Below are 12521 nucleotides of genomic sequence, written 5' to 3' on the forward strand. Positions count from 1 at the left end.
GATCTGAGGGGCAGCTGCTGCCCTGTGTGTGGGCTCTGCCCCCTTATGCACCTTCCTGTCCCCGCAGGGCTGTAATGTCATGGAGGACCAGGACCTTCGGGACATTGGGATCGGAGACCCGCAGCACCGCCGGAAGCTCCTGCAGGCTGCTCGCTCCCTGCCAAAGGTGAGCAGGGCCAGGGCACTGCCCAGGATGGCTGTGAGACAGAGGAAAAAAAGGCTGAGCACGGTGCTAATTGCACACGCTGTATGCTTTGGGATCCCTGCCCCTGTGGCTTTAACCCCTCTCTGCTTTCTGCTTTTGTAGCTGAAGCCCCTGGGCTGTGATGGGAACAGCCAGCCGTCCGTCCCTGCCTGGCTCGACTCCTTGGGGCTGCAGGATTACATCCAGTCCTTCCTCTCGAGCGGCTACAGCTCTATTGACACTGTGAAAAACCTCTGGGAGCTTGAAATAGTCAACGTGAGTGTTGTTTGCCTGTCCCCACAGTGCCGGGGTCCTGCCTGCATTCCCTGCAGGGAGCAGTGCTAAATGCAAACAGACTGCTGGAATGGGGATGCTTTGCTTTGTGCAGAGGGCAGAGAAGCTGCCCCTCTTGGCCCCTCATGTCCAGAGATGGGCAACAGAGCTGAGGGGTCTGGAGCACAGAGGGGTCTTATGGGGAGCAGCTGAGGGAGCTGGGATGGCTGAGCCTGGAGAAGAGGAGCTCAGAGGTGACTTCATGTTCTGAAGGGAGCTTGTGGTGAGGTGGGGGTTGGCCTCTGCAACGGGACAGGAGGTGATGGCCTCACATGGGGCCATTACCTGGGGAGGAGCAGGCTAGGTATGAGGAAACCTTTCTTCCCTGAAAGAGCCGTGCTGCACCAACACAGACTGCAGGGAATGGTGGGTCACCATCCCTGGAGGGATTCAGGAAATGTGGAGATTTTGGTTAGTAGGGACGGGTTGGGGTTGGACTTGGTGAACTTAGGGGTCTTTTCCAGCCTTAATGACCCCATGATGCCCCAGGAACTGCAGGTCCTGCCTTCTACAAACCACTGTGCAGCTCCCCTGCGCTGGCACAAGTTCTCTTTCTCAGCGTTGTCTCCCCCACAGGTGCTGAAGGTGAACCTGTTGGGCCATCGGAAGAGGATCATCGCCTCGCTGGCTGACCGGCCCTATGAGGAGCCCCCAGCAAAGCCACCACGCTTCTCACAGCTGAGAGTGAGTCCATGCAGTGTCCCTGCTGCCCACAGTGTCTGTTCAGAGCATTCAGTGGTAGCTGTGTTCTGCCTCTGTTGACTCCACATCCCCCCCTTTCATTCAAAGAATGACTTCCAGGTCTATCTGGTACACTCATCTCCTTCTGGTTGGTAGCTGACAGCCCTGGGGGATGCAGAGCCCTGCAGAGTGCGTGTACTGATGGCTTTAGGGCGGGTGTCCAGCAGGGAGCACAGTCAGCATTACTCTGCTTCTTTTGTGCCCAGGAAATTCTGCCTAGCAAAATCAGGAAGAAAGATAAAAACCCTACCATGTCAATATTTAAGTTAAAAGTCCTTTGAAAGTAGGTGTTGGGAGTAATGAGTGCAGAGAGTGATCTTTGGAAATAGTATTGCTTCTTTTTTTTAAAAAAAAAAGAGAGGAAAAAAAGCTTGTTTCTTATTAGAACAAATGGCTTTGACCTGGTAGTTGGGGTCAGTGCTGGCTCTCAGGTACTTGGTGGCCTGGGAAGAGAGTGCTGGAGGAGTTGAGGCGATCGCACATCTGGTGTGTGGAGGAGGAATGGTTCTGCAGGTCCCACCTTGGCTGCTGCTGGCGGTGATGCAGAGCTCAGGGCTTCCACTCTGAATACAGTGAAGCAGAACTTGGGCAATCTGCAGCCTGCCTGGCTCTGGCTTGGCCAGCACTGACCTCACGTGTGCTTCCTCCTCATCTCTGCTGCTTTACATCATGAGTGCCCACATCAGAAAAAAATCACAGTTGCAGGAAAAGTCCCCTCATAGCCACACAGCTGCGACTCCAGAGCACTTGGGCAGAGATGCAACAAATTACAGTATTGCTGAGCTCTGGCTGAACCACACAGCAGCAAATATTCCCCTTTGCCAGGACTGATGTACTCCAGCCAAAGCAGCGGATGAATTTTGGGGCAGGGGAGCCATAGGATGCCAGACACTCGGTGCTGGGGGTGGCTGAGAGGGGAGCGCTCAGAATTGCCATTCTTCCTACAAAGCTGCCACCTGGGAGCAAAAAGTGAGGATTTGTGCTGCTGCACACAGAGCCTGGGGGCCAGGAGGGGACAACCCTGCAGCTTCACCCCAGTGCTCCAACCACAAGTGCACAGGTGGGAGGGAGGCAGCTCCTCCCAAACATCCTCTTGAGATGATGGGGCTGAAGGCAGAGCGATGGCGAGGAGAGGAGCTCTTTGTGTAGCCTCAGCTGATTGATATGCTGGCTGGGGGGCGGGCTGGAAAAGAGAATGGGCCATTTCCAAAGCTTCCTGGTGCTGCAGCTGGTGCGTTCCAGCGCCCGGCTCTGGCTGGGGAGCGGAAGGACGTCAATGGCAAATTAAGCAAGTCCGCTGAATAGGGCTGATGCGTGCTGCAGCTGTGAGCTCCGTGTGTTGCCTGCTTGGCACGTCCAGGCAGCGAGCATTGCCTGCGGGAGGAGCCCGGCTGTCAGGCATCTGGGCTGAGCTGACGCTGGGCAGCCGGGTGCTCAGCTCCAGAAGGGGCAGCTCGATGCTCTGGAGCCCGTTGTGCTGCGTGCCTGCTGCCCTCCTCAGACAGGGCAGGACAAGGCAGACACCTGCCCAAAACGGTCCTGGAGCAAAGCAGGGGCATTGAGTGGGAAATAAATGAGGTGAATGAAGGCAGTGAGCCTGAAGGCTGCAGGGCGGGAGCTGACCCTGATAGCTCAGCTTATTGCACCTTTGTTGGGTGTTGGGAGGAGCAGCCTGCAGTGCCAGCTCCTGGTGTTCCTAGGGAGAAATAATCCCAGCCAGAAACAGAGGCACAGGTTTGTGTGTGGCCACTTCTTCCCTTCCTCACACCTTGAGCAACTGCCTCATCAGCTCTGCATCCTGTGTGCGGTGCTGGAGGGTGGCAGCAGCCTCTGAGCAGGGCTGGCAGAGCCAAAGGAGCTCAGTGCATGCAGGGCTGTGGCACCGGCTAACCAGGATGGTTCTTGGTGGCACCAGCTAACCAGGGTGGTTGTTGGTGTCTGCCTGTTCCAGTGCCAGGACTTGATGTCCCAGACGTCGTCACCTCTGAGCCAGAACGACTCCTGCACGGGCAGATCTGCTGATCTCCTGCTGCCCTCCGGGGACTCTGGGAAGAGGCAACACGAGCGTGGCAGCGAGCTGGCGACGTACTCCAAAGTTGAGCGCTACAAAGCACAGGTCAGTGGGTGCTGCTGTGCATCCTGTGGGCCCCTCTGCATGGCTCAGTGCATCACCCCCTAATTGAGGAGTCGAGGCTTCAAAAACTAGGAGCTGATGCCAGCAGGTTGCTTGTGCCTAGCTCGCCTTAAAAATGGTGACTTGCACATGTACTGCAGTGTCACTTTCACCCCTCCCAGCCCCTTTGAGGTCTGCCCACTGCAAATCTCAATTGCATCAACCCACAAAGCCCTGCTAAGATCTGTGCTGCACCCTGGCATGGACCCGCTTCCTTCACACCTGCGTTCCTTCCCCTTCCAGGAGGACCGTCGGGAGTCAAAGCTGACCCTGCGCCCCCCCAGCCTGGCTGCCCCCTATGCACCAGTCCAAAACTGGCAGCACCAGCCAGAGAAGCTCATCTTTGAGTCCTGCGGGTACGAGGCCAACGTAAGTGGCTTTTGGCTTCTGCAGCTGGGGAGGGGGAGGAGGCTCTGGGTGTTGCATGTGGAGGTGTCACAGTCCTCCCTGCTCCGTGGGTGACTTGTCTCTCTGCAGCCACAGCTCTTGGGTTGTGGTGCTGCTTTGGGGTTGGAAGGTTTCCAGCCTGAATGAAGCCTTCAGGTTGTCAGTGCTAACACATCCCCTTTTCCAAACAGTACCTGGGCTCCATGCTGATCAAGGACCTCCGAGGTACAGAATCAACGCAGGATGCCTGTGCCAAGATGAGGGTATGGAGCCCAGGGGACAGTCACAGCTGTGGTGGGTGAGATGGGGCAGGATGGGGGATGCTGGTGTAGCTGCAGTTCCCCACACCCTGCAGACAGGGCAGTGCGGGGAGCCACTATCACTGCCAAGCTGATCTCCCACCAGCACTTTTCCCTATAGTTTGAATGTCTGTGCAGTGAGAAAACAGATGATTTCTCTGGGATAAAAGGTTTAACTTCAGGTCCCTGTCCCTTTCTGTTTGCTTCCATTAGAAGCAGGTTTTCTTTCTCCTCATCCAAGCCCCCAAAAGCCTGATGTTATAGGGCTGAGGGTCTTTCCTGGCCACTAGCAGGGCTGGGGATGGTGAGGAAAGGAGCATTGATTCACAGCTGAGTGTTCTTGTTTCTAAAGAAATCCACAGAGCATATGAAGAAAATCCCGACCATAATACTGTCCATCACATACAAGGGAGTGAAGTTCATCGATGCCTCTAACAAGGTGAGCTCGAAGTGCCTCAAAACCGGTGTCTGGAGGGACGTGGCCTGCAGTGCCACCTGCTTGAGGGGCTGCAGGTCATATCTGGCAGCTCCAGAAGCCATGGCTGGGTGCTGTGTAGCTGCTGGGAGCCGTGGGGAGAGCACCAGGGTGACGATGGCTGTCTGAATGATGTAGGCTTGGCATGTGGGCTGCTTGTGTTGCCATTTGTTCCTACCATGGGACAGAGCTGAGACTGGCCTGGCTGGGAGAAACCCCTTCTGCCAGTCTCTGTTGTGCTCCCTGTCCCCAGTACACATTTGGAAGCGCTGTTGTTTGCTGAGCGTGTTGTTGTCCCCAGAAGGGTGATGAGTACTTGTGGTTGTCTCCTACAGAATGTCATTGCTGAGCATGAGATCCGTAACATCTCCTGTGCTGCCCAGGACCCTGAGGATCTCTGCACGTTTGCCTACATCACCAAGGACCTGCAGACCAGCCACCACTACTGCCACGTCTTCAGCACCGTGGATGTGGTGAGTGGGATGGGGCTGCAGCTGAGGGTGTTGGGGCTGCATGAGAGGTCTCTCTCTGCTATTTCTGTCCTAGAAGATTCCTTTAGGAGTCCGGCCACAAAATGCATTTACTTTGCAACTCTGTTGTCAAAGAGAATATTTGTCTGGCTTCATTACTGCCATTTCCAGTGCTGAATAAACCAGGGCAGGAGATTTTCCCTCTTGGGGAATATTCCGTGAACAAAACCCTGATACGCTTTCAATTATGAGCAGTGTAATAGGCTGATCTAACAGCCTTTTAATTCACTGAGAGTGTGACAGCGTTGCTCGCTTTTATTCCTGGACAGACTCAGCTTTGCAAAACATTTGGGCTCCTTCTCTTTAAATGCCAGACGGGTTGGAGCAGCCCATAGGTGGTCCTGGCTGCTGAGCGTGTGGGCTCTGTGCGATGCGAGGCAGCTCCCGTGCACTAACAGCTCTGTGTTCCCTGCATTCTCTCTGAAGAACCTGACTTACGAGATCATCCTCACCCTGGGGCAGGCGTTCGAGGTCGCCTACCAGCTGGCCCTCCAAGCCCAGAGAGCGAAACCTCTGGGTGCTACAGCGGGAGAAACGATCGAAACAAAATCTTCCAAACCGGTGCCTAAACCACGAGCTGGCGTGAGGAAATCCGCAGTACGTACATGGAGCTGGGGGCTGGAGCTGGGCCTCCTCTCGGGCACAACTTGCTTAAAGCTCCCCCTTCGTGGTGCAGAAGTCCCCGTGGCCTGTAGCATCAGGCACTGCTGGTGCTGCAGTGCCCGTGGCTGTGCTTGCTGGCAGGCTTGCTGCATGCCTGGCTTCCCCTGTGGGGTAGGACAGGCAGAGGGGATGTAGCCTGGGTTGGGGGGTTGGATGCCCTGCTGGATCCAGCTCCGTTTCCACATGCAAAGATCAGTGGGTAACCTGCAGTTTGCAGCTTGGTAGTGCAGCTAAACCGAGCCTAACTTGGAGCTGCTAAGGAGCAGGGACTGCTGCATAAGCCATTGCTTTCCTTTAATGTCTCCTTTTGTCTGTGTTCTGCTTGCTCCCCCCGCTCAGGTGCCGCTCCCTCCCGACACCCGCTGTTGTTACTGTCACACCTGTACAACTCACCGCCCCTCCTACCTGCCGCTGCAGTCTGTTAGTCCTGGAGCTAAGGTCTTTACCTTCTTCCTGCCATCTTCCATCACCAACCGACCTGGGCTGCTGCCCCGGCTGCCACCGCTCCCCACACCTCCCACCATGGCCCCGTGTCCTCGCTGCTGCCCTCCCCCACCTCATCCCAGGGCTCAAATGAACCCCAGGGATGCACTGGTCCCAGCTGCTGCTAACGCAGAGCGGCAGCTCCCAGCTAACTGTGCTGCTCTTCCTGGTGTCGTTAACCTTCCCCTGGGATCCTGATTGAGGAGGACAGGATGAAAAAGCATTGCTTGGTCAGAGAGAGCTCACCTGCCAGGAGCCGTCTCCTCTCCTCTTATTTTTGTAGTGCCATCTCTGTAGTGCTGAATTTTTCATGCTTGTCTGTGAAATGAGGTGAAGCTGTCGCTGATGGTAATGGGGGCTTGCAGGCCTAGCTCAGGAAGTCATCCCAGGGTGCTGGGCTGAGAGCTACGTGCTTAGAAATGTTTGAGCTGTGAAGGACTCAAACGCCTCAGCAGTGAGAGCTGCAGCCCTGCACGCATACATGGTTTGGGGATGGGCATCAGCAGCCTCTCTGTGCTCCGGGTTCCTGTTTGCTCTGCCCCAGACTTGGGCTCCCGCAGGCACATGTAAGCTAATGCACTCTTCTCTCCTTCGTTTCCAGCTGGAGCCCCCTGAAATGGACCAAGATTCCCAGTCTCATGCCAGTGTCTCGTGGGTCGTGGACCCCAAACAGGACTCCAAGCGGACCCTCAGCACTAAGTATGAGACCACTATCTTCTAAAGCAAACCAACCCCGTGTCCACCTATAGTCTAACCGTGCCTTTGCGATCTGATCTGTCTGCTGTTCTAAACTCCCTCTTCCTCCAGCTGCTCGCACTGAGCCCCGCGTAGGCACTACGTCAAAGGCAGCAGCACTTAAGAGACTGTAGACTTAAACGGCTTTTGTACCTGATCACTACTGAACACTGTGAATTCTCCTTACTCGGAAACAAGGGTAACACGCTGTTAGATCCCCATCAGGTGGGAGGTGCAGAGGGGTGCAGGCTGGGGGCATCCGAGACGCGGAGCCAGGAAGCTGCCCACCATTTTCACGTCTTTCCCCTCGCTCTGGCACTGTGACTCCCTGGGGTGACATGGCACTCCCCCAGGCCTTTTTTTCTATTTCACCTTCTTATCCTCGGACTGATGGAGACCTCTTGTCTCTGCGGTGCATGCACTCTCTCCTTCTAGCTCCTCTACTTCCCGACTGAGCCACGGCTGCACACTGTTCCAGTGAAGTCACCCCTCTCCTTACTGTCACTTGAATCGACACTAACCACTGTGATGCTGTCTGCAAATAACACCTTCACTAGATTTCCTCACAGGGACCCTGCTCACAGCCTCTCTCCTCGAAGCGTGGAGCAGAACAGCTGCTCTGCTGGGGGCACAGCCTTGGGCTGGATGCCACTGTTCCCACTGTGAGCTCGGGCCCTTCTTGGGGCTGTGAGTGTCCTGCAGGAGCTGTGTGGCTGCGTGCATTTCCGTCCCTTTTAGGGCTTACCCCCACAGTCCTTCTGTTCTTGGTCACCAGACCACTGTGAGCTCTGGGTGCGGTTCTCACTTTGCAGATTGCGAAGAGGTCAGGCACTGAAAGGCTCATGCTGCTGGCCCTGTGCTGGGAAGGAGCTGTGGTTGAGCTGTGCTGTCGGGGTGCAGCAGGCAGAGCTGTGCTGTGCTCAGTGCATTTCCTGCGGTTTCACATCTTTGCCAAAGGGAGGGATGTGATTGAAATCAGTTTGCTGCTGACCCAAAGCCTATTTTCAGTCTATAAAACATTGCACGATGAGAGCTATAGGGATCTTGAAACATCTGTTGCCTTTCATCCGTGAGAGCAAGGATTTTGGTTAGAAATGGCCATGTGTCAGCGGGCACCTTGGCCTTCCTGGCTCTTTCCCAAGTGCACATGTTTTTCTCTGGGAGAACGTCCCCATTTCTGTGTGTCTTGGTAGAAGCTGCTTTTGGCTCCAGGATATGGGCTGGAAATTGTTTGCATGGGATGCAGGGCATTCAGCACAGTCAGAGTGGAGCTGGGCAGCCCACATAGCAGCCCACACAGACTGTCGTGGGTCTGTCTCCATTTCCTTCTCTTGCATTTGCAAAACTGAGAAATTAAGCAGAGGAGGAGGAGGATGGGGATGGTTCAGTAGCTGCCAGCACTGGAAAGCAGGGCTCCAGCCCAGTACTGCTTCTCCCCAACTTGCTGTGTCCCAACTACTGAGCCTCTCTCTGCCTCAGTTTCCTTATTTTCAGGATGGGGACACACATAGCTACCTCTCAGGGGGTGAGGCTCTCTCTGTCCCCACAGCTGCTTGAGGGCCCTTTAGTGAAAAGCATTGCAACTTCCACACAGTGGCAGCAAACCCACTGTGCTCCGCTTTGCTCTCCAGCAGAGTACGGAGCTCTCAGTCCCGGAGCAATGCTCACATCCCAGCTCCTTGTGGGCAGCGGCTGCCAAACCTTTCCCAGGGAGGGGCTGAGCAGATGGAGCAGCTGAAGGTGAGCTGTAGCTCACTGATGTGCCTCAGTGCGGGCTTTGCGTCTCTGCCGCATCCCCCACAGCCCAGGTTTGGTGAGCTGGGGGTGACAGTGAGTGTGTTAGAAGATAAGGGGATGGCACTTCTCACTCAGCTGTGTGGCACATCTGCGTGGGCATGGTGTGTGTGTGTGGACATGGTGCACTCAGGGCTCTGGTGATGCTCTGCTTGCAAAATAGTTTTTTAGATTTCACCCCAAATCTCTCTTTGTGATCACCATCAGAAATAAACAGTCAGACTAGCAACCCTGAGTTGCTGACACCTGTTACGTTGGCATGTTTGTTCTCATTCCTAAGTTCCACTGAGGCCTTTGGGCTTCTCTTCCCCAGCCCTGTGGTGAAATCAGATGTTTCAACATCTTTATTGAGCTCTTCCTCAGGAATGGGTTTGATCTTTCAAATCCTTCGTGGCTTAATGGCATTGAGTGGCAAACTGACTTCAAAACAAGGGCCAGGCTGGTGGGAATCCAAATGAGAGGACTCGAGGGATTGCCTTAAAGCAAGGGAAGCAAAGCCCAGCCGTGTACATGCAATTCACGTGTCAGGAAGCCCTTAACACAGAGCCAGTGGTCACACTGCCCTGCCCAGAACGCTGCAGTGTCTGCGGAGCTCCAGGGTTTGGGTTGGATGCTCAGTGCCTTTCCAAGCTGTAAGAGTGCCCTGAGGCATTTATATCCTTTGGAGAGAAGCTGAGTTCATGATAGCAGTGGTAGTTTGGATTTACCGTGCAGCTGCCCACACGTGTGCCTGCTCCTCGAGGGTCTGAGCTCTGCACTCCCCCTGCTTTCAGCTGGGATCTGTCGGTTCCTCCTGACGCCGGCTCACTGGTGCACGTGCCTTCCTGAGGGTGACCCTACCCCGGCCGGGGTGGCAGGCAGCCCTGCCTAACTGCAAAGCTTCCTCTGCGTCCATAACCTCACGGTTGTCTCATCTCCTGGCTGCACGCCTCGTCTTTCCTGGCACTTGTGTTTGTATGACTCGGAAATCATTCATTCCATTATCTTCCTTTCTGTTTGCCTCTGAAAAGCTGAGCTCCGGGCAGCTGTCTCCTACCACGGAAATGTAGTAACGGGGCAGAGACCTAAGAAGCAGTGGCCTGCCGACACGAAGACCGTCTCCATCTGGCACTGGTGTCTGCCTGTGAGGGTGTGCATGGCTGCTCAGTGAGGGCTCCCAAAGCAGAGGGGGAAAGGGATCCCAGCCACCAGCTGAGAAAAGCAGCTCTCCATTTCTAGCAAAGGAAAGTTGAGACTTCCGAGGCCGAGCGATGTCACGTTTCCTAGTCTGAGACAAACTGCTTTCAACCCGTTTCTTTCACACGTGAAATGATACAGAGCAAATCCAGTTCACAGTCTAAATGTAGCACTGCAGTGGTTTTTTGGTTTTTTTTGTGTGTGTGGTGTTTTTTTTTTTGGTGAGGGGAAAAAAAAGAAATGATTTACTGAGAATCTGCACAGTCCAGCAAGGAGTACAATAGAAAGTCTTACCGGTGGGATGGTGTGTGCATCTCTTATGGTACTTAAATCTGCTTCAATTCTGGGTGAACAGTAGAGAAACGCCAAATTCTTGGAAATAACTTCCTCCAGTGTGAGAAGCCTTGCAGGGTAAGTCTGCATCCTTTCTTTTCAAAGCCACTCCATGCTTTTATAGCCAATGGAAATCACTTAAGGAAAAGTCTGCAAAGGATCTCTCACCTCAGAGTGGCTGTGGCCAAGCGTTTACTGATGGTACAAAGCTTGCTTCCCTACGGAGAACTGTTGCATTGCAATACTTGACATTTCTATGGCAAGGACACAACTTCTTCCCATTTACGCACTGAATACCTGGAGAGGAGTCCTTTCTCCAGCCTCTTGTGCACCTGTCTTGTTTTTTAAATGCAGTTATGCCCTGACGGGTTGGGTGTTGTTTTTAATTTTTAAGCTTATTCAATTGTGATTTAGCACTTTTTTTTTTATACTAGCTCATTATTTAATAAGTGCAACGATTTTGGAAGACGAACAAAAGAGGAGTTACATTTTGGGCATTCCGCTGGCACAGTCCATAGCCGAGGATAAATCATAAGTCCTATCGACCCACGGATGGCCTGGCCCCAGCAGTCCCAAACGCTGCCATCTCAGAGGTGTGCTGTCTGCTTGCTTGCTCTTTGGATCACAGCAGGATTTACCAGCAGTTTTGGCTGCGGCCGATGTGTTTTCACAGCACCGTTCCCCTGGAGGGAAGGCTGTTAGGAGAGTTGTGATTTTTAATTCTTCCGATGCAAAAACCGTAGCGCAGCAGCTTGGTACAATCTCCGCAGGGCTGCGGTGGCTGGGGATGTGCTGCCCTGCTGCTTTGCCAGGACAAGATGCCCTAATGATGCCTGTTTAACTCCGGTTGCTGCTGTATGTCAGGATTCAGTCTCCCTAGCTGGTAGGACTAGGAGAGAAGTGAACCGTAATCCCGAGGGCACAGAGCTGTACATGATGAGGAGGGGGAAGCGGAGATTATTTTTCTTTTTTACATGGATGAATTTAGAGAACCTAACATTCCTTGTTATGCGTATGTTGCAATTCATACTGGTGTAAGTGTAAATATTTGGTGTGTTGGCAACAAGTCTTTTTGGAGAGATTGCAAATTGAACCTCTGCTTGGGAGGAGGGACACCCTTCTGTTCTGACACATACATGAGCTTTGCGAAGGTTGGCTTGGAGGTGAAGTGGTGATGAAGACTCCAATCTTCAGGGGGCTGGACGTTGTGACCCTGGTGGTTCTTTCCAGTCCTGTGTGTAATTCCATGGTTGTCTTTAGTGATCCAGCAGTTCTTTAGCCAGATACTCTTTCTCACTTCATAGAAGCAGTTGTTTTGGCAGTGCATCTTCCCCTTTCATTTCAGTGGGGTTTTTTTGAGGTACTTGCATGCTGGAGACTGATCCTGGGTCACCGACTCCGAGTGCTTTGTTATCCCATCCATGACGCAGTGTTTTGGCTTTTCCTCCCCACGGGGTTTCACGGTATCTGGAGGAAAGTGCTCTGCATTTCTGGTGCTGGTTAGAATCTAAATGCACTCACTGCCTGCCTGGGACAGGCGGTGCAGCCCTGGGTTTTGTGTTTTACAGACTTCCAGTTGGACACGGCATGAGTCCAGGCTGAGAACTCAAGGTAGATCAACTGTGTTTGTCTTTTTTTTTTTTTTTCAGTAGAGGAGGGGATGAGTTTTTATTTTCTAAATTGAAGCTGCTTTATCCTTTTTAATTTTGTATTTACAAAAAAAAAAAAAAAAAAAAAAAAGAAAAGAAAAGAAAAGAAAAGAAAAAAAAAAAGGAGAACAAAAAAGAAGAAGCTAATTGTAGCTGTTTGAACTTGCTTTGGGATTTTTCTTTTTAGGAGAAAAAACTGATGCAGTTTTGGTGGGGTATGTGCCTGTTGCCTGTTTCCCTCCTGGGGAGAAGGCAGGACACCATGCAGGACTTGCCTCTAATGAAATGTGAGGTACCATCACAGGGCTGCTGTGAGACACAGACCAGATGCCAAATAGTACTTCCAAACAACTGCTCTGTGTGCAGCTGATGTGGGTTTAATTGCTTTAATGCTCCTTCCACCCCACTTCAGAAGCTTCTAGCAGCAGAACTTCCTCTGGCTTTCTTCTGCTTGCATCATTTCCATGCAATCAGATCTTTATTTTAGAGCGAGCACAGAGTTTGCGACGCTGTCTTGTTGCAAAAAGTCTCCCTTTTAGGTCTCATATTGGCATTACCTACTGCAT

At 53.0% G+C, this 12521-nt stretch overlaps 1 protein-coding gene across 1 annotated transcript in view; it reads left to right on the plus strand.

Moving 5' to 3' along the window:
• Positions 1-6989, plus strand: part of ANKS1A (ankyrin repeat and sterile alpha motif domain containing 1A) — a gene marked incomplete at both ends in the record, with an annotated part of 78624 nt that extends 71635 nt beyond the window's left edge. The window contains 11 exons of the mRNA XM_079546293.1: positions 68-166; positions 308-460; positions 1094-1201; positions 3210-3374; positions 3675-3800; positions 4010-4081; positions 4470-4556; positions 4928-5065; positions 5549-5719; positions 6125-6223; positions 6870-6989. Of these exons, the coding sequence (XP_079402419.1) occupies positions 68-166; positions 308-460; positions 1094-1201; positions 3210-3374; positions 3675-3800; positions 4010-4081; positions 4470-4556; positions 4928-5065; positions 5549-5719; positions 6125-6223; positions 6870-6989 (1338 nt within the window). The remainder of the gene's footprint in view (positions 1-67; positions 167-307; positions 461-1093; positions 1202-3209; positions 3375-3674; positions 3801-4009; positions 4082-4469; positions 4557-4927; positions 5066-5548; positions 5720-6124; positions 6224-6869) is intronic.
• Positions 6990-12521: the final 5532 nt, after the last annotated feature.

Source organism: Tetrao urogallus (assembly GCF_951394365.1).
Source record: "Tetrao urogallus genome assembly, chromosome: 24".
Lineage (NCBI taxonomy): Eukaryota > Metazoa > Chordata > Aves > Galliformes > Phasianidae > Tetrao > Tetrao urogallus.